Raw genomic sequence first — 22,168 nt, forward strand, 5'->3', positions numbered from 1 at the left:
AATGGTAGAACACAGATATAATTTAAAGACAAGTAAAAACTACAAATTTTTTTCTACGTATGACTGGGAATTTTCAGCACATTAATCCTTTTCTTCACACAATTTCTACATTAGATTTCCTATACTTAAATAGCCTTTTAAGGATAGCGACTATGGCTTCAATTTCTTGTTTTCCCAAGTTTCTAGCCCAGGATTCTGTGTTTGATAGATTTTGCTTATTATCTTGGAGGAAGATTGTGATCTGATTGCTTATGTTTTCACCAAAACTGTACTAAATCTATCAAGTAGTCATTTGTTATAGATTAACATTAGTTCTTTTTTCTATTTGTTTGGCTATGGAATGTTGAAATGTGAAATAAACAAGGCTTAATGATCTGGGGATTTCTGCTGACTTTTAAGGAAAATTAAATTCCTAATAAATTTTGTTTGAAATCTGTTTATTTTCAAATTGTAGCCAGTCGGATGATGATTCTGGGTCAGCTTCAGGCTCAGGATCTGGTTCAAGTTCTGGAAGCAGTAGTGATGGAAGCAGTAGCCAGTCAGGTAGCAGTGACTCTGAATCTGGATCTGAATCGGGCAGTCAGTCAGAGTCTGAATCAGACACTTCCCGAGAAAACAAAGTCCAAGCAAAACCACCGAAAGTTGATGGAGCTGAGGTAATAAAGTATCCTGAAAGACAGGTTTCTTGTACTACTACTTTGGGAAAATTTATAACATTGGTTTATAGCATTCTTAATCTAGCTTTTAGAAGACATTAATTTTAAACATTAAAATTTACTTTCTCAAACTTGTAGTTAAATATCTGTGGACTTGATTGGCTTTGAGGAGAAGCAGTCAAGCAAGTACAAAACAAACACTTTCTGTTTTTGTTTTTGTTTTTAAAGATTTTATTTATTTATTTGACAGAGAGAGAAATAGCGAGAGCAGGAACACAAGCAGGGGGAGTGGGAGAGGGAGAAGCAGGCTTCCCGCCGAGCAGGGAGCCCGATGTGGGACTCGATCCCAGGACGCTGGGATCATGACCTGAGCCGAAGGCAGACGCTTAACGACTGAGCCACCCAGGCGCCCCAGACACTTTCTAAGGCAGAAACTGAGTTTCATAAATATTCATTGTCTCATGGATAAAAATTAAAGGCTTTGTGAGGTCTCTCTGTTAATCTTGAGTGTCTGATCTCTACTTTCAAGATCTTCAAAGGAGGTACTTTATTGCTAATAGCAGGAGAATCTAATAGAACTTGCTTCCTTGAAGATACTTGGTAGAGTAGGCTAAGGGTCATCTGTTTGAAAAAAGCTACTACAAGATTTACTAAAACCTATCTGTACCTCATAATGGAATACAATAGTGTTTCTTCGAGTACCAGTCATGATGAGATCTTTGGGCCAGAATGTACATCAACACACAGCTTCTGACATGGAGAAAATCTTACTGTCTAATAAATAAATAAATAAAAATAAAAGTCAGTTGAACTGAAACTATACTTAGTGACATAGTTGATTTGCATTCTGACTTAAGCTCTTCATCTTCATCTCACATCAATTAAAAAACCAGGCAACCAGTTTTCAAGTAGCACTGGTGTCACATATTGTCACTTTGTTTTTTGAAAATAATATTCAACACCAAAGAATATATTGATTAATATTGTTTATGAAACTCAGCACACCATAAATTTTTTATATGCAACTAAAGCTCAAAATTTTATTTTAATTGCCATAATATTGTATTACACGTAATGTGAGTACAGAAAAGTGTCTTAACTTAGTATTTGGAGGCAGTGATAATGCTGTCCAGTAAATTAACTTTTTTTCAGTTTTTTCAAGATTTCATCCTTCACTGGGTATATTTCTGTTGCAGTTTTGGAAATCTAGCCCTAGTATTCTGGCCGTTCAGAGATCTGCAATGCTCAAGAAGCAGCAGCAGCAGCAGCAGCAGCAGGCTTCATCTAATAGTGGATCAGAGGAGGTGAGTTTTCACCGAAAGTTGACATAATGCCCATTTAACTGGGTGTAGGTATTTATGAAATTATTACAAACAGTAAGTGTTTTGAAAGGATGAGGAAATAACTACATTTAAGTATATGTATCAAGAGCCTTCAAATATCAGTATGTTTTTATCCAATAATTATACTTTTAGGGATTAATCCAAAATAAGCAACAGACGTGTGTACATTTGCTCATCACAGCAAAACTAGAAATAAACTGTGAATACTATGAAAATATACATAGACAAACGTGTCTATTAAATCAGTATAGATGAATAGCAAGTCGCAACATCTTTTTAAAAGAATAGGCCATAGCTTTAAACAGTATAGTTCCTGTGCACACGTAAGTACACCAGCATGTGTGTTTGTGCAGAAACATTCAGAAAGAACTATATCAAAAACTGTCTAATGGGGCAGAAAAATATTAAATCAAAATTTGAACATACCAATAATTACAATTCCTTTTTGAGGCCATACTGGGCAACAATAATGGTTTCTAGAGATGGTAGATTTTAAGGTGTTATACAAAATGCTGACATTGTGATATTTACCTAATGTCAATGGCTATGTTATGAATTTGTAATAGAGATGTTACTAATTACTTTATGTGCTAATAGTACAAATATAACAACATGGGAACAAAGCTTTATAGTTAGCATTATTAGCAAAGTGAATGTCAAATAGTATGACAAGCAGAAATTTGATACCATGGTCAAATTCTAATCATTAATAACATTAGCTTTGTTTTTTTTCTTCTTTGTAGGATTCCTCCAGCAGTGAAGATTCTGATGACTCATCAAATGAGGTCAAAAGGAAAAAGCATAAAGAGTATGTCATTTTGTTCAGTCGATCACTTTCAAAGCAGGAATACCTTATTGATGTTGTGTTACTTTTTTTATGAAAAACTGTCAAAAGTAGACTTTTGTAAAGTCTTGGTTCATGGTATCTTATTAGGTTAATTAAACTATTAATCTTTAGCATTTATCTTTCTGTGAGGACTTGAGGTTTTTGTGCCACTTGTTTATCTTCTCTAACCCCTCTCTCCTATGTATTTTTCAACTCCAGAGATCTACTTGGTCATAATATCAGAAAATCTTAATAACTTGGGAAAACTATGTGGAAGTGTAGGGACCAGTGGAATTTTGGGTATTTCTGTTAATTTATGTTAATAGCTATCTTATTATTCATTTGCACATGATATTTGCTTTCCCCGTAGAACTCATTTAGAAATTCAATATAATTTCCTAAACATCTTGACCCAGAAGGTGTTTAAGGGTACTTCAGATTCTCAGTTCAGTTATTTAGATGGTCTGAGTTTTTCCTCTCTCATTTTGTCAAAAATATCATTCCATTGTCTTAGGTCTTATTTTTCTACTTGTCTTGGATATTCTGCAGTTTCACTTTTGTGTGTCTAGCTTTGGATTTGTTATTTATTTATTACACTTTATTCACTCATTTTATATATCTTTAATGTGAAGATTCCTATTTTCTGGACATTTTCTTATCCTATAAATTTCTCTGGTGGTACTACTATTAATATATATCAGTCATATTGGATTATATCTATTATGTATACTAATGGATCATCCATCTTCATAAATCTTACTGTATCATGTTTTTTATCCCTTTATTTCTATGCTACATTATGACTAATTTCCTCAGATATGTCTTCTAGTTTATGAATTACATTTTCAACTACTGTGTCTCATCAGCTCTGTAAACTCTTCCACTGAGTTAGTAATTTGTAAACTTAGCAGAGGTGCAGCCAAATAATATTTTTTAAAAAATCTAGTGATTTGGGTGATGGGTGGGCTTGGTTAGATATAAAAATCATTATAATTTGTATTATAAAAAATACGAATTGGAGATACTTTTACATATTCTATCTACTGCTACTTCTAATGTGCAAAGTCTAAAAAGATCTCAAGATAAAAAAGAAATTGCTTCTCATGTTTTTATCATAAACCAGATTTTAGCATATGTGCTTGCTTATGTAACTCTTGACATAGTTATAATTGATACAAGAGATACAGAGGAATGGAGTAGAAGCAGTAGCTGTGAGAGAGAGGGTATGGCGTATATATAAGAATCTAATACGTATCTTCCATTTGAAGTTTATATTATAGCAGAATATTAACATGTGCATTCATTCAGTAATTTTTCTCTACATGTGTATTAGAATTAAGTAGACCCCAAGTAGACTAAAAATAGCAATAAAGGTAAGGTAATCATTGACTGTTGGTTAAAATGGACTGATTTTTTTTTAAATACATTTTTCTATACTGTATTTTAAGCTTCTTAATGAACATGTACAGTACTTTAAAAATCAGTTTCAGGGTGTATTTTTTTTAAAAATCACAGTCCCCAAAAAATTGAAGTAAAAGGGATTAGATCTTTTTTTTTTTTTTTTTGAGATGGCAAGTATAATTCTACAAGATTTTCAAAATTAACCCTGTGATTCTTTAAATAGCATACTATGTTTTCATCCACAGTGATAATCAGAGTAACATTTCCTTATTTGCCATTCATTGAGGTATAAATAAATGATTAACAAAACTCTGGTGGCGTTATAGGAGAAATCTGTGAAGAATATTTTCCAGCATTTTTTTTTACTCTACTCACATTTTAATGTGTTGGTGTGGGTAAAAGCAACAATTTTTTTTATAGTAACTGAAATGTAGTTCAGTTTGATTTTTTTTTTTTTTTGTACTTTTATCAGAGATAAAATTTGCTATACAATGTAAGGATAAACAAACATACTTTATATATTCTATATACAGTGAAGATTGGCAAATGTCTGGGTCAGGATCTCCATCTCAATCTGGTTCAGATTCAGAATCTGAAGAAGAAAGAGATAAAAGCAGTTGTGATGAAACAGAATCTGATTATGAGCCAAAAAACAAAGTTAAAAGCAGAAAACCTCAAAATAGGTGAGTATAGTATGTTCTCAACTTGACACTGAAAATTGTTGGTTACAGAAGGTATTCTTTTTGTATATAGTGTCTTGCGTCTTGTTTTCTATGCTAGTGTTTCTATAAAACACCTCTATCCCTTGGTCTTCCCTCCCTAGATCTAAGGCAAAAAATGGGAAGAAAATTCTTGGACAAAAAAAGAGACAGATTGATTCATCTGAGGAGGAAGATGATGAAGAAGATTATGATAATGATAAAAGAAGTTCTCGTCGCCAAGCAACTGTCAATGTTAGCTATAAAGAAGATGAAGAAATGAAAACAGATTCTGATGATCTACTGGAAGTCTGTGGGGAGGATGTTCCTCAACCTGAGGAAGAGGAATTTGAAACAATAGAACGTTTTATGGATTGTCGGATTGGGAGAAAAGGAGGTATTTTCTTAAAAAACATATTTATTGTTTGGTTGTTTCAGTAATATTTACTAAAGTGAAGTATTTCTTGAAGTTATTTCCGTTTTGAAAGTGAAGAGGGTGGCTTTTCATCTGTTATACTTATTTGTTATAAAATATACTTTGTTTTGCCTGAGTTTTCTTCCCACAGAATAATCCACTTAACCTCACTTCATTGATTACAGATAATTAGAAAAATTTTTAACCTACGTATTTGAGCTTTTCAGTTGTCATGCCTAAATAATGGTTGTTATTTAGGTACTTTCAATTTCACAAATAGTTTGGTTATTTTTAAATGTTTTTTCTTTTATCTCAAATTAGTTATCTTCACATGCATTTTTTTTGTTTTGTTTTATCGACATATGACATACAATGTATAAATTTAAGGTGAACAGCATGACTTACATATATTACAAAATGATTACCACAGTAAGTTTAGTTTATATTTATCCATCATCTCATATAGATAGAATAAGAAGAAGAAAAAAAAGAAAGTTTTTTTCCTTATGATAACTTTTAAAATCTACTCTCTGAGTAGCTTTCAAATATACTGCACAGCAGTGTTAACTATGGTCATTATGTTGTACGTTACATCCTCAGTACTTATTTATCTTACACCTGGAAGTCTGTATACATCTACATTATTACCCCCCACACACATCTGCCAGCTGCCTTGGGTAACTACAGATCTGATCTCTTTTCCTATGAGCTTTTCCTTTGTTTGTTTTAGATTCCATATGTAAGTGAGATCATATGGTATTTGTCCTTCTCTGTCTCACTTACTTCACTTAGTGTAATACCCTCAATGTTCATCCACATTGTTGCAAATGGCAGGATTTCCTTCTTTTTGTGGCTAAATAGTATTCCATTATATATGTGAATCACATTTTCTTTATCTGTTGATGGGATACTTAGGTTGTTCCCATGTCTTGGCTGTTGTAAATAATTCTGCATTGAACACGAGGGTACAGATATCTCCAACATAATGATTTTGGAGTTTTTAAAGGTGATTTTTCATCATTTTATTTCCAGTTATCAGGCATCCAGTCATCGGTTATTAGAAATTACTGTATGATCTTAGGTGTGCCACTGTCTTTTGACCTTGTTTTTTCTAATTTTAAAACTGAGGGAATTAAATTAGATAATCTTTCCATTCTAAAATTTGGAGTTTCTTTTATGTATGTATAATACAATTTTCCTTAAATTCTTATACCCTGATTCTTTACTTATTAAAAAGCACATATATTTTTCTCTTCATATTCTTGAATTTTTGAGTTGAAGGAAACAATCTTATAGCAGAATTGCATGGAATGTATTGTGTTTTCTTTTTCAGCTACTGGTGCTACTACAACCATCTATGCAGTTGAAGCAGATGGTGACCCAAATGCAGGATTTGAAAAAAACAAGGAACCAGGCGAGATCCAATATTTAATTAAATGGAAAGGATGGTCCCATATTCACAATACTTGGGAGACAGAAGAAACCCTTAAGCAGCAGAATGTTAGAGGAATGAAAAAATTGGATAATTATAAGAAAAAAGATCAGGAAACAAAAAGATGGTAAATACGTTTTATGTTACATTTAATTTTTTAACAGTTCAAAGATGATTACTAAGCTTTTTGTTAATAAGGAATACATAGTCAAGAGTCCAATAACCTAAGAGGAGCCCTGGGTGGCTCAGTCGGTTAAGCATCTGCCTTCAGCTCAGGGCATCATCCCAGGGTCCTTGAATCGAGCCCCACATCAGGCTCCCTGCTCAGAGGGGAGCCTGCTTCTGCCTTTCCCACTCCTCCTGCTGGTGCTCGCTCGCTCTGTCAAGCAAATAAATAAAATCTTAAAAAAAAAAAGAGAATCCAATAACCTAAAATAACTATTTATACTCTTAAATTGTATTTGAAGTTAAAACTTTTTGGAAATAGCCATATCTAAACTTCTCCTTAATAATAGTCATGTAGAATGTCATCTCATAAATGATAAATTATACATTTTTTTAAATTAATTAATGATGCTTCACTTTATTTCTATTTCAGTTTGTTCATTGTTCAGCTGACTCACATGATAAGTGGCAAATGGGAGATTTTGTGCTACAGATAGTATTTGGGGGAATGGTTATTTAGGGGAGATTTTGAAGTCTTATTTCTGGATTAATAATCTTTCAGGTTGAAAAATGCTTCTCCAGAAGATGTGGAATATTATAATTGCCAGCAAGAACTCACAGATGATCTACACAAACAGTATCAAATAGTGGAACGAATAATTGGTTAGTAATAAATGATTCTCACTAAAGTTTTATCTTTCCATTTCGATCTGAAAAAAATTTAAATGTATTGCTTATACATCAAATACAGTAGTTTAGTCTTACTGTCATAGGGTATTGTAAACCAGATGACTAATTTTTGCTTGTGTAGTTTTTTTTACCAAAGATTAGTCCTCGGATAAGATTCAATGTGAAAATAAATAAATAAATATCTGATTTATCTCACAGCTCATTCCAATCAGAAGTCAGCAGCTGGTTATCCTGATTATTATTGCAAATGGCAGGGCCTTCCATACTCAGAGTGCAGCTGGGAGGATGGAGCTCTAATTTCCAAAAAGTTTCAAGCATGCATAGATGAGTATTTTAGCAGGAATCAGTCAAAAACCACTCCTTTTAAAGATTGCAAAGTGAGTATTGTTGGAAATTTTTAATTAATGAAAATAGTATTTACACATCATAAATATTACAATCCCAAATAGAGAGTTGGATCTTGATTTCAGGTAGACTGAGAGAGAGAACTGCTTGGTTGATAGGTCTTAGGGGAGAAGGTGTTCTGGTGATTGCCATGCGGTCTTAATGTGGTGCTGTCTTTTAGCCTTGGTGAGTGAAACTGTCAGGAAGATGATAAATTGGTGGTCGTAGTTGTGAGGAGTGTCTTGGGGAGAACAAATAGGGGAAATTACCTGGAAAATAGATATATATGCTTGCTTTAAAAGGTAGTGAATATTTTCTTTGAAGGTAGGAAAGAAAAGAGGGATGTACCCATAAGAAAAGAAGTGGTACTTAGGACTACCTTGCCTAATATAAGATCTTTTTACTTAGAGACATTATCAGCCGTAGTTTTGAGGGTCTATGTACTATTAGAATTTGTTTTCTTACTATAAGACTGAATTAAACTGATAATGGTAATTTAGAAATCAGAAAGTTAAGCCAGTTGTATGGTTTATTTCTAGGTCAGGGCTGCACTAGCAGTTAAATGAATGAATTTAACATAGCTCTTGCTTCTGAACTGTGTAAGACTCAAGTATTTCAGCAGGAACTTACTTATTTCTATCATTTTTTGTCCAAAAAAGAGGGCAAAATATTTCACTGTACGATTTTGTTAAAGTAAGAGAAAACAGTCTTCTTTGAATGAATCCTGAGATATATTTTGAGTCATGGAATTTCTGAGCTTGAAAATTTGAGATAAAGTTTCAAAATTTATGGTAAAATCTGAGATTTTGATCTTTTAAGATTCTCACATTTGATAGTTCTTCTTATTACATTTATTTCTACTAAAGGTATTAAAACAAAGGCCAAGATTTGTAGCCCTAAAGAAGCAGCCATCCTATATTGGAGGACATGAGAGTTTAGAATTAAGAGATTATCAACTGAATGGTTTAAATTGGCTTGCTCACTCTTGGTGCAAGTGAGTATATTTTGAATTGTCTGTTTAATTTGAGGTCATACGAATTTTACAAATACAGGATTTGGAAAAGATTTCCACCAATATCAAGGATGAAGACTGGTATTTATATGCAGGCTTTTGAATTTCCTTAGTATATAGTATTATTTATTACATACTAAGAAGAAAATCCAGGGGAGTTTGAGTTTAACCTTAATTGCTGCACTACTTCATATTACTGTTACTCTTTAAGCTTCCTTTGGACTAAAATGGTAAACTTTGTCCACTTTTTTTATACTATTACAGAGGCCTTTACATTTATTACTTATAGCTAATAAAAGTGGTATATTGTTTGTATACCTTTCAGATTAATTTTAACTTTAAATTTGTATATGGGTTATGTAAAAAGGTTTCTTTATAAATTTGAATCTATTGCATACATAATTGTTGTTTTTAATTTTGTAGAGGAAATAGTTGCATACTTGCTGATGAAATGGGCCTTGGAAAAACAATACAGACGATCTCATTTCTGAACTATTTATTTCATGAACATCAATTATATGGACCTTTTCTGTTAGTAGTACCACTTTCCACTCTTACTTCCTGGCAAAGGGAAATTCAGACATGGGCTTCTCAAATGAATGCTGTGGTTTATTTAGGTGACATTAACAGCAGAAATATGGTAAGTTGTTTCTCCATACATTTAAAAATCTAGACATACTTGTCTTTATAGTCTTAGTTTCTAGTGTAAAACTTGCCACAAAGTAAGTACTCAGTACATATTTAATTGGCTGTAATAAAAGGCAATTTTCATCTGAGTGTTACTTTATGTAATATATATTTTTTCTAAGTTCTTACGGAGAATTTCAAATATACATGAAAACAGAAGACTATAATAAATCTCGGGGTGCCCATCTCCAGCTTCACAGTTCTAATGCTTTGCCGGTTTTGTTTCATCTGTACCTCTACAGAGTACTTTCCTCCCAAATATTGTGAAGCAGACCCAGACATCATATTTCATCCATAAATGCTATGTTATTAAATGAATTAACCACTTATGTTTTGTTAAATATGAACTTTCTTCAGTAGAAAGTGTGTATTTAAAAATGTGTCTGCTTTATTTTTATAGGTTTTGATATGCTGTGGTATTTATATTTTATTTATAAGTAAGATGAGTGTAGCTTGTTGGAGTGTGTTAAAAATTAAAATGATTTTATTATATAAACAGATTTTTTGTGTATTTTGGAGGGATTTTTTTTAGATATTCAAATAAAAGTATACTTTTCTTAATGTTTGTCTTAAAATTATCTTTAAAATTTCTTGATAGATAAGAACTCATGAATGGATGCATCCCCAGACCAAACGGTTAAAATTTAATATACTTTTAACAACTTACGAAATTTTATTGAAGGATAAGGTGTGTATTACCTGTGCTTTTCTGTTTGGTGTATATCCATTTTTCCTTTACCATATATTGTTGGTAGGGTGAGAAGATAAATCATGGATCAGCAAACTACATCCTGTGGGTCAAATCTGGCTTGTTTTTTATGACTTTTGAACTAAGAATGGTCTTTACATTTTTAGATGGTGTAAAAACAAAGAATATGTGACAGACCATCACACATTTGTCTGCAAGAAGCTAAAATATTTACCATCTGGGTCTTTACACGAAAAGTTTGCCAACTATTGACTTATATAAAACTAGTTTGGTATAGTGTGTTGATTTGTAAGATCTTCAAAGAGGAGGAAAATACCTAAAAGAATTAAGCTACCCCTGGGTGAAGCACTAAGCTAAATGCTTTATAGATGTTGTTTATTTAGTTCTTTATAGTTCATATCTCAAGTAATTCCCATCTATTTTATAAGATACTGCTATTTCTGCTTTATTGGAAAGAAAAATCCAGTGTCAAAAGAGGTTAATGTGCTTGTCTCCTAGGTCATACAACCATTAAATAGCAGAATGAGGCCTGTCTCTGTTTTAAGTCAGAGACCCACATTTATATATTAGAGATCCACAGTTCATAAAAATCATACAGTGAATTATTTCTACACTTGGAATAAGACGCTTCCAAATTTATATCATATTTTCTCTAAATTGACATTAATAGAGGCTTCTGCTGGCCTTAAGCTAAAAATCTGTGAAAATTTTTAAATACTATTTTAATGATACTGTTGTTTTTCTTTTTCCTTTTTTTGAATGTGTAAGCTAGTAAAAACTTTCATTTGCTTTTCTCTGTTTTCCAGTGGGTGAATTAGTCATGCAAGGAACTTTGTTTTGCATGTTGAGTTACTTTATTTGAGGATTTCAATAAATCTTGAAATAATATATAATTTTTATTTGAAAAAAGACAAGTTTGCTTTTAATTTTACTTTGCCTTGGTTTATTAATTTGAGTTTAATTTTTCTCTTAAAATATTAACTGTGTTTTTCTGTTCATTTTAAGGCATTCCTTGGAGGTCTGAATTGGGCATTTATAGGTGTAGATGAAGCACATCGATTAAAGAATGATGACTCTCTCCTGTATAAAACTTTAATAGACTTTAAGTCCAATCACCGTCTCCTTATTACTGGAACTCCTCTACAAAACTCCCTCAAAGAGCTCTGGTCTTTGCTACATTTCATTATGCCAGAAAAGTAAGATAAATTGGGATATACAGTTTTAATATTAGTTTCATATGTTAAGCTTAGCAGGAAAATAATTAGTGTAGGTAGTAAGGTCCGTAGAAGTTTTATTGTCCTAGAACATTAGACCACAGATTTTTAAGAAGGAAAATAAAAAAAGGAAATGGGATGCAACATTTCATATTTCTAATATTTTAATTTTTCAGTTTTGTAAAGAAGTTTGAGTCATGTGTAATAAACAGTTGATTTTGCCCTTGTTCAAAATAATATTCATTTGAATAACTGAAACAGTATCTTTCTTAGTATTTAATAGTAGCAATAACTACAATAATAAGGTCCTGGTAATCCCTTTTTTTTAAATGAGGGAAACTAGACTAGACAAGGGTCATATAACTTGTTCAAGATGACAAACATTTTTTTTTCAATAGATTCAGAATTTTAAAATTATATTCTTTGAGAAATATTTTAGTGATAATTCTGTATTTGAAAATAATTTTATTTAACATCTTTAGCTCAAAGAGAATCATAATTTTTGTAAAACAACTTATGTTTCACCTTTATATATATATATAGGACATTTCTTGGGAAGGATAGTTCTTAGAAGTGACTAATATTAGCAAATCTTTTTTCCTGAAAGTCTATATTTTGTTTATATATGACTACTCTCAAAAAACTCATATGCAATATGACTTTTTTCAGTGGTTCTTCCATTTTCTTAAACTTCTAAGGTTTTCTTCCTGGGAAGATTTTGAAGAAGAACATGGAAAAGGCAGAGAATATGGTTATGCAAGCCTCCACAAGGAGCTTGAGCCGTTTCTGTTACGCAGAGTTAAAAAAGATGTGGAAAAATCTCTTCCTGCCAAGGTTGAACAGATTTTAAGAATGGAAATGAGTGCTTTACAGAAACAGTATTACAAGTAAGCTGTAAACAGACCACATGTTCTGGATATTTAATTCTAAATAGCCCTCTGTAACGTTGTCTCATCGAGGTGTCCCCCCACCCCACAATAGGGTTTTTTTTTTTTTTTTTATTCATTTGAGACAGAGAGATACAGAGAGAGAGAGAGCAGGAGCAGTGGGGAGAGGCAGAGGAAGAGGTAGAAGCAGACTCCCCGCCGAGCAGGGAGCCCGACGTGGGGCTCGATCCCAGGACCTGGAGATCATGACCTGAGCTGAAGGCAGATGCTTAACCATCTGAGCCACCCAGATGCCCCCACAATAGGTTTTTAGAGCAATAACAATTCTTGAATTTTAGAATAGGCTTATTCTATGGGCTCTTGAAGCGAAGAGAGATTGAATGGCATGTTCAAGATCATGGGTGACCTAAGACTTAATTGTGTTTGTCTATTTTATGCTCTGTTACCATATAGAGAGTTCTGTTAAGTGTTAATACTAAAGTGTTAGTGATACTAAGGCATTATTTTGTAGTTATGATAATTATATAATTGACAGAGGTAGAGGCCAGAAAAAGAAACTTAAAATTTTAGGTCCCCTGTTGAAGAATATTAATCATACTTTAAATTTATATGTAAGATCTATACAGTACTACTTCAAAGAATCAAAAGGTAATATTTGTCCTAATAGTTATTTAAACATTTAATTGCATAAAATGCACTGCTACATGCCTTTAGATTCTCAGAAACTTATTTTATGGTAACATCTGTAAAGTGCCATACATTAAAAGAAAATACATTTATTGCATGAATTTTAGGTTTGTATTGTGGAAAATTTCAAACATATACAAAAAGAGGATGACATAATAAATTTCCAACACTTGGCTTTGTTTTCAACTCATAGCCAGTCTTATTTTATCTCTAGCCATTCCCACTTGCCCCACCTCCTCTCATTTTGAGGCAAATCAGAGATAAAATTGTGTCAAGTCCCTTCCAAGATTAACCTTATAAAAAAGAAGAAAATAAAAGATGGTAGAAGACAAAGTATATTGTGGTGAGAGGAAATGTTACATAGTTACATAAATAGTTTGGAGTGATAAAATAACCACCTGTAATTTTTCTACAAGTTGCATATGTATTGTTTAATTGTAATTTAGAGAAGGCAGTGTGGGTAAACCAGGTATGCTCATGAGGTTTCTTATAGGTCTATGTTTTGGTTGCCTAATGTAGTAAAATTTGTTGGAAGGTTAATATAGATGATAGCTGACCCATTTTTGAAGTAACTTTGGGGTAAAAAGGATTAATACACTACACTCACTATGTTACATTAAGCCTTTACTGTATATAGCACAGATAACAAGTTATGTGTTGTGTTCTCATTAATTTTATGAATGAAGTTCATTAGTCTTGTGAATGAGGTTTGGTCCATTGTATTATCCAGTTGTAAACTTCATAATGGTGCAATTTTGCTTTGGTGCTTGATTGTTTTTTCATGATTTTAGAATTCATCCTGGTAAGTATTCTGCTAAAGCTCATTTTTATGTTATTTTTTTTCTTTAAACAGATGGATATTAACTAGGAATTACAAAGCCCTCAGCAAAGGTTCCAAGGGCAGTACCTCAGGCTTTTTGAACATTATGATGGAGCTAAAGAAATGTTGTAACCATTGCTACCTCATTAAACCACCAGATAATAATGAATTCTATAATAAACAGGAGGCCTTACAAGTAAGGATTTTAAAATATTGTTACTTTATAGTAAAACAAAATTCTGGGAATGCTTATTGCAGTTATAACTGAAAATGCCACGAGGCTTTAATATATTGGTTAGAATTTCTCTTTGGTTATGGTATAATTAAATAATGGGTTTTTAGTCTTTAAAAAAGGCTTCAAAATTATAATTTATCCAATTAATTATTTTGATCATTTTTCTAAAAATGGGTTTGTATGGACTACCAAGATTTATCCAGCAGAATTCCCTTAGTATATTCTTAATTGACAAAAATTCACATCAGTGAATGTGCTGAATTTGTGATATGGCAAATGGTAGGCTTGAGAAAGACATCTTGACCTCAGGTTTTACCATTCCTGTCACTTCTGGAAGACAAATGGAAAGTATGAAGAAGGCACAACTGCCATCCAGCCACAGTAGTGCTTTAAAGTGCTAGGTTCAGTGACTGATATGTATAAATTAAAATAGGTTTTCTTACTGTTTTAAAACCTTTAGTTGCTGCTTCTTTCAGTATATTATTTTTCAAAGATTTTTGGAGAAGTAGTGTAATAACTAGCAAATAAAGTGAAACTGCTCCCCCCATCCCCTTACCTCCAAAACATGACAAAAACCTAGGTGCTAAATGGCAAGGAAAATCTTAGCTGGCATAGATTAAAGTGATCCTAGAAAGTCCTAGGAAATTTTGAAAACTGAAACTGTTTTCCAACATTATAAAAACATAACATTTTGATTTTAAATATAAATTAAAGAAGATGAAGTATTAAGTGGAGTATTTGTTTCGTTTGATTCTTTTCACATGCTGTAACAGTTGTAATTTATTGTTTCCTAGCACTTAATCCGTAGTAGCGGAAAATTGATTCTTCTTGACAAACTGTTAATTCGCCTAAGAGAACGAGGCAATAGAGTTCTTATTTTTTCTCAAATGGTGCGGATGTTAGATATACTTGCAGAATATTTGAAATACCGTCAGTTCCCCTTTCAAGTAAGCATTTCATTTTTTCTTTTTTGTTGACTTAAATTTCATCTGATTCTTGAGCGTGTTCTACAAAATTACCTTTGAAGTTCTTCTGTATAGATTTTTATATAAACTACTTTTAAGATAATGTATCTGTTTTAAAAATTTCTAAAAATTTAAAAATTCTGTTTATCATTATTCCTTTTTTTTTCTTCTTCACCTTATATTTAGCAGCAAAGCAATTTTTCTCTTCTCTAATTTTTATTTTAATTCTGTACTTATCTTCTGTGCTCAAATCTAAATGGGCAGCTTTATGTATTAGGCTTTAGTTTGAGGAAGGGAAAGAGAGCAGTCCTTGTGAATGTTATCAGGACTGTTACACATTCTGAAGAATCATGTTCTCATAGTTATTCTAATACATAGCTTGCTGTATAAAACTATAGATGACTCCAAGGACAGTACTAAAGACCAAAATGGTCTTATATTCCATCTATTCAGTATTTATTTTGAAATCCATTCAGGGTAATTAAAGCTAATATGAATGAGTGTTTAATGTTAAGAGACAGATAGGTGCTAGTCTCAGTACTTTCTAATAATTTAATCCTTTTATGAACAGTGCCTAGAACCTAGTGAACACTCATATAACTAGTAAATGGTATATATTTAGTGCAGGATATAAAATAGAAGCAGAATTATAAAGATGAATCTCAACAGACATAATCCCTGCTCTGTTGGAGTTTACATCATAGTGTGGAAGATAGACATTAAGCAGGTAATTACAAATAAAAATAACATTACAACTCTGGTAATGTCTGCTTTGAAGGACAGGTTTTTGGTGATATGAACATGATTGGGAAATATATAGTCACTCACACTAGGGGAAAAGTATGGAAAAAGTATCATTTGATTTTCTTAACAGCTTTATTCAGATGTAATTTCTTTCCCATGCAATTCATCCATTTAAAGTGTACAATTAAGTGATTTTTTAATATATGCACAGAGTTGGGCAGCCATCAACACAATCTTAGAATGTTTTCATCCCCTCAAAAAGAAACTGTACCCTTTAGCTATCACCGTGTTTCTCCATATCACCCCTCTGTCCCCACCCCAACCCTCTGTTGGTTGTTTTTAGACAAACTATTAAATGTACATGGTCAAACAAAACAAATAGTAAAGAAGTGCTTATTAGCAGTTCTTTACCCCTAATCCCTTCTCATTCCCAGATTAATTCCCAGAGAAAATTATTTTTACCACTCTTTTGGTTTAGGTCATACTTCAATAAATGGTATACCCACTGTTTTTAAAAGTCTTTACTAATTGTAATTGTTAATGAAAAAGAAACAAATAGCACTATTTAAGTTTCTTTTTTTTTTTATTTTGGACATCAGCTAATATTTAGTAAGGACTCAGTATGTATCCAACACTGAGCTAAGTGTTTTACTGTGTTCTCTCACGGAGTGCTCTGAATTTTGTGAAGGAATTACTACTATTATGTTCATTCCCTGAGAAAGAAACAAACAAGGTGAAAAGTCAAGATCACTTGCCCAGGCACTCATGAATACTGAAGACACTCAAATGCAGGCTATTTGACTAGAACCCATGGTTCCCCAAATCAGTGACTTTCAAACTTAAGGGCTTTTGCTGGACCCCTTTCATTCTCTCTCTCTCTTTCTTTAAATTTTTTTTTAAAGATTTTATTTATTTGAGAGAGAGAGAGTACACATGAGCAGGGAGGAGGGACAGAGAGAGAGAAGCAGACTCCCCACTTGAGTGGGGAGCCCGACATGGGGCTTAATCCCAGTACCCTGAGATCATGACCTGAGCCAAAGGCAGACACTAAACCAACTGAGCCCCTGGACCCCTTTCTCAGAGTTTCTGATTCAGTAGATCTGGGATGGGGCTCAAAAATTTGCATTTCTAAGTTCTCAGGTGACACTGATGGCTGTTGGTCCAGTAACCACACTGGATTTAATCAGCATTTATAAAACTATGGTCTGTAACCTATTAATGGATCTGGGAATCATTTCAATGAGTTGTACCAACATTTTGAAAAAATGAAATAGATTTTAATATAAGAGAGTATATCATGGTACATTGTGTCATGTAACTTGCTTCGGGTATACAGCTGTGTACACATTCATGTGTAAAATGTATTTCTTACAGTGAGACTCAGGCAGAATGATAGCCATTGTCATTACTTACTATTATTATCTGTGGAAATAGTTTTAGTGGTTAAGAACACAGACTTGAGAGACAGAATGCCTGGGTATTGTCTTCTTGCCTCTTAAGTGCCTTATACTCTTACGGCCTTAGCAAAAGCAATACTGCCTTTTCATACTTAATTTCATTGTTGATTTAATATCTTTTTTAAATATCTGAATCTGTTATATGCAGTATTTTAATGTGTTTTATTCTAGAGATTAGATGGATCAATAAAAGGGGAACTGAGAAAACAAGCTCTAGATCATTTTAATGCTGAAGGATCAGAGGTATGAATGCTTTTAAAATTGTAAATTATTTTAATCATTTTAGTTGAATGTGCTTTTTTTTAAATCTTATTGTTTGTTACCCAGTTTTTCTTTGTAAGTGAGGTTTTAAAATCAATATTCTATGTTAAATCTGAAGAATTTTACCCTTTCTTATCAATACTATTTCAGCATAGGACAGTTAATTTGATTCAAAATAAATTAGCCCACTTTCATTTACAAATTTTTAAATTTGATATATATTATTCCCATGTATATTTGTATTTAGGAGTCTTGTTGATTGGTTTTGCTAGAGGTTTTTGTATTTTATTTTTTAAAACTGCCCTTTACTTTTATTGGTAAAATACTTCTAAATTCAAAAAATCAGTTGTAAAATTCTCTAATTATTCACAGTCACAGTTAAGACGAATTTAAAATTGAGTCTATTTATAATTCCTTACAGGATTTCTGCTTTTTGCTTTCCACAAGAGCTGGAGGCCTGGGAATTAATTTAGCCTCTGCTGACACTGTTGTTATATTTGATTCTGATTGGAATCCACAAAATGATCTTCAGGCACAGGCTAGAGCTCATCGAATTGGGCAGAAGAAACAGGTATTTTTTTTTTCTTTTATTTTACTTTTAGATTCCTTTTTTATGATCATCAGTGTTTAGAAGTGATTTTGGTTTATCTTCTGGGTCAGATCATTGGAACATAGTCATGTTGCTCTTTAACAGGTAAAGTACTCAGGAACTCAGATTTACCAAAATCACCTGGAAGGTTTGGCAGAATTGAATACCCGAGCGGGGAGGGGTTGGGGAGTGGATGGAGGGCGCCCGAGCGGCACTCTGGGGCTGGCACAGCAGGCACCACGCATCGCATACACACACAGCTGTCAGACCCGGATTTCAGAGACCTAACAGCTGCAAGGCCTGCCATAATAGGATTATGCATTCTCTTTTAATCATACATTCTGTTTACAGCTGTAGAGTACCAATGTTTTTCATTCAAAACATAAGCATTAAAATGTCTTTATTATCTTAACTATGATTTTGGTTAGGATATTGCTACCTTTTTGTTAACCTGTATCTTAATCCATTTGCCTATAAGGTTCTTTATGCAAAAAAGCCATTCTGATTTTACAGTTTTTGTACAGCTATCTGACACCGTTGTAATAGGCCTTGAGAAAAACTGTATGTCATCATTCTGATGCCTTGGTCCTTGTATTTTAATTCATTTACCTCTATCTAGAGTAGTGCTTCTCAAACTTCTCCAAAGCAAGAGATACGAACAAATAGCACAGAAAGAGCACGTTTATATTACCTTTTTAAGATTTCATACTGAAAAATATGTCCATAATTTTAATTGAAAAAAAATATTTTGCCCAAATAATTCTCATAAAACTCTCGTCAGAAATACATTATGCTTCTTTCTGTAATTTTTATACTCTGGAAGAACATTGCATACCCCTAAGTGTGATAGCTTGTATTTACAGTAGTGGTTCTTAACATCATCAGACCCAGGGACCCCTTTTTACAACAGCTGTTTTTAGCTCCCCCTTTTCCTTGAATTGAATACATGAATTTGAAAATAATTTGAATGCCCTAATAGCAATTTAGGTAAAAAAACAAACTCTTTTTAAAAAATAGGTATTTTAATATATAAGACTACACTGGGATATAAAGAACAAATTTAGAGTTGGGAAAATTAGAGCAGGACTCATTCTCCATAGAAAGTACAAAGGAAGGAAAGATCGGGTATATTGGTGCATAAGACAATAGAAATTAGCATTAAAATTAGATAATAACACTTACTTACACATTATAAAGAGAAGCAAACTTGAAGTAGGGATAATAACAATAACATGCCAAGATAAATTATAGACTGTCAGAGAGGAGAGGGTGAGGAAATAAGATAATCTCACAGGTGAGCTGGGCGTAATGTATATGTGAATAGTCAAAATTAGCCCTGTTTTATGAATGAGATAGGGAGTAGTGGTTAATTGCACTAAACCCTCCTATATTGAAATCCTCAATACATGGCTGGGCTCATATTCCATTTATACTACTTAAATACTTCTTAAAGGCCACCCCATTTTCTAATAGGTGATAGAAAGTAGAGGATACATTAGAAGAACCAGTTAGATAAAATACTATAGAAAGTTGCATGGTAGACCTCTAGGAAGAATATTTGAGTAAGATCGTAAAATAATGGTAACAGATTTCTTACTATTTTGTTACAAAATTTAAAAAATAAATGTGACATAAATATGACTATATTTTAAAATATAAGTTATTTAATACATTATCATTTAATACATTTAAAATATATAAATATGAATATATATTTTTATTAATGATTATTGAGATATATTCTTTATTATTTCATTATTGGTGTATTAAGATTCGTATGCCTCATGTACTTGGCTGTTTTTTGTTTTTTAAGTTTTTATTTAAATTCTAGTTAACATACAGTGTAATATTAGTTTCAGGTGTACATTATAGTGCTTCAACTCTTTCATACAACACTTGGTACTCATCACAATAGGTGTCCTCCTTAATCCTCATCACCTTTTTAACCACCCCCCCTTCCCCAGGGTAACCATCAATTTGTTCTCTGTTGTTAGGAGTCTGTTTCTTGATTTGCTTCTCTTTTTCCTCTATGATCATTTGTTTAGTTTTTTCAAATTCCACATATGTGTGAAATCATGCACGTACCTGTGGCTTTACTAGTATTTGGTTCTAAATCTGACACAAGGTATTTCATATCTCTTATTAAATATTTACGTGCAACAACTACAAAATGAGTATAGATGAGTAATACAGATGAATTTTATTGGTGACACTAATACTATACACATTTGGAAATAACTTTGACAGAGATTTAAATAAAAGGGTATCCAGTTACCTACTGATTTATGCAATAGTTACAATGCTGAAAAAACTAGTATATGTTTTATAACTTCATTAAAACTCTTCATGTTTACCTTAAAATGGAGTTCAAATTTAGACTCAAAATAATTTTAAAAGGTTTTTAAAAATCATTTGTAAGACTTGAAAGACTGAGGATACTTTTTCTTTGTACCTGAATGTCCAGTTTAATGCAGAATGTCTGGTATCCCAGGTCCCTTTGCTCTTAAGTATTGGTAAACCCACCTAATGATTTCAAAAACTATAAAAATGTTCCCATAAATTTTCAAAATATCCCTATATGGTGGTACTGTTTGATATAGAACTGCCGACCTTTGGGTATTTCAGATGAGCAAAATGAATCCTTTTTACTACATTTTATTTTCATTATGCATATCTTTACAGGTGAATATTTATCGTCTAGTTACAAAGGGATCAGTTGAAGAGGATATACTTGAAAGGGCGAAAAAGAAGATGGTTTTGGATCACCTTGTGATTCAGAGAATGGACACAACTGGGAAGACAGTACTACATACAGGTTCTGCCCCCTCAAGGTAGTTACTTTTTTTTTTTTTTTTCTAAGATTTTTTCATTTGAGAGAGAGAACATGAGCCAGGGGCAGGGAGAGAAGAACAATGGGAGAAAGAAGCAGACTTCCCTCTGAGCAGAGAGCCCGATGACACGGGGTTCTATCCCAGAACCCTGAGATCATGACCTCAGCCAAAGGCAGATGCTTAACCAATTGAGCCATCCAGGCGCCCTGGTAGTTACTTTAATATTTTTTAAAAAAAAAGTCATTTAGAATCATTCTGCACTCATTTTCCTGAAATCTTACATGCTATAAGCAGATCTTTGAGGTACCATATTTAGTATTGTAATTTTTTAAAGCACTGGAGTAATTTTTAGTCAAAAGCATACATTTAGTACTGATTTTACCACTCAAGTTTTATAAATCTTGGGAGAAATTCCTTTAACTTCCAGGTTTCAAGTTCTTAACTTTTAAAATAAGTGCACTTATAATACTTAACATGTCTAACTCTGTCATATAAATTATATAAAGTTGACTGTGTCAGTAATGAATAAAAGTGCAATGTAAATATTGTTAACTGTTAGTATTAAGCATTTTTATTTGTTTTTCTTGATTAGTTCTACTCCTTTCAATAAAGAAGAATTATCAGCCATTTTAAAGTTTGGCGCTGAGGAGCTTTTTAAGGAACCTGAAGGAGAAGAACAAGAGCCCCAGGTAAAAAAAAAAAAAACAAAAAAACTTGCCTCAAAATGTGCCATTTCTTTAAACTTGTAAGTATAAGGTGTATCTACTTCAAAATATGTTAAACTATACTTAAAGATTTCTTTCTAATTAATAGGAAATGGATATAGATGAGATCTTGAAGAGGGCTGAAACTCATGAAAACGAACCAGGCCCTTTAACTGTAGGAGATGAATTGCTTTCCCAGTTCAAGGTAGATTTTTCTTTTTAATTTTTCTTTCAAATTATTTTTTGTCATTTTGCATTTTATTAATCTCTTTAAGCACAATCAACATGATAATTTCTCAGTGTTTTTGGCTTAAAATTTGCTATGGTGTATGAAAATTTTTCTCTCTTATTCTGAC

At 32.5% G+C, this 22,168-nt stretch overlaps 1 protein-coding gene across 3 annotated transcripts in view; it reads left to right on the plus strand.

Moving 5' to 3' along the window:
* The window catches only part of CHD1 (chromodomain helicase DNA binding protein 1), a 74,137-nt gene that overhangs the window by 25,152 nt on the left and 26,817 nt on the right, over positions 1 to 22,168 (plus strand). For all 3 annotated transcript variants that reach the window (XM_032403936.1, XM_032403938.1, XM_032403937.1), the window contains 20 exons: positions 455 to 656; positions 1,853 to 1,960; positions 2,743 to 2,807; positions 4,760 to 4,909; positions 5,050 to 5,321; positions 6,673 to 6,898; positions 7,499 to 7,599; positions 7,825 to 8,003; positions 8,877 to 9,004; positions 9,446 to 9,662; positions 10,308 to 10,397; positions 11,424 to 11,614; positions 12,331 to 12,519; positions 14,060 to 14,222; positions 15,056 to 15,208; positions 17,599 to 17,670; positions 18,110 to 18,259; positions 20,960 to 21,108; positions 21,701 to 21,797; positions 21,922 to 22,017. In XM_032403936.1, the coding sequence (XP_032259827.1) occupies positions 455 to 656; positions 1,853 to 1,960; positions 2,743 to 2,807; positions 4,760 to 4,909; positions 5,050 to 5,321; positions 6,673 to 6,898; positions 7,499 to 7,599; positions 7,825 to 8,003; positions 8,877 to 9,004; positions 9,446 to 9,662; positions 10,308 to 10,397; positions 11,424 to 11,614; positions 12,331 to 12,519; positions 14,060 to 14,222; positions 15,056 to 15,208; positions 17,599 to 17,670; positions 18,110 to 18,259; positions 20,960 to 21,108; positions 21,701 to 21,797; positions 21,922 to 22,017 (2,998 nt within the window). The remainder of the gene's footprint in view (positions 1 to 454; positions 657 to 1,852; positions 1,961 to 2,742; positions 2,808 to 4,759; positions 4,910 to 5,049; positions 5,322 to 6,672; positions 6,899 to 7,498; positions 7,600 to 7,824; positions 8,004 to 8,876; positions 9,005 to 9,445; positions 9,663 to 10,307; positions 10,398 to 11,423; positions 11,615 to 12,330; positions 12,520 to 14,059; positions 14,223 to 15,055; positions 15,209 to 17,598; positions 17,671 to 18,109; positions 18,260 to 20,959; positions 21,109 to 21,700; positions 21,798 to 21,921; positions 22,018 to 22,168) is intronic.

This window comes from Phoca vitulina, unplaced genomic scaffold, assembly GCF_004348235.1.
Source record: "Phoca vitulina isolate PV1807 unplaced genomic scaffold, GSC_HSeal_1.0 scaffold6, whole genome shotgun sequence".
Taxonomy (NCBI): domain Eukaryota; kingdom Metazoa; phylum Chordata; class Mammalia; order Carnivora; family Phocidae; genus Phoca; species Phoca vitulina.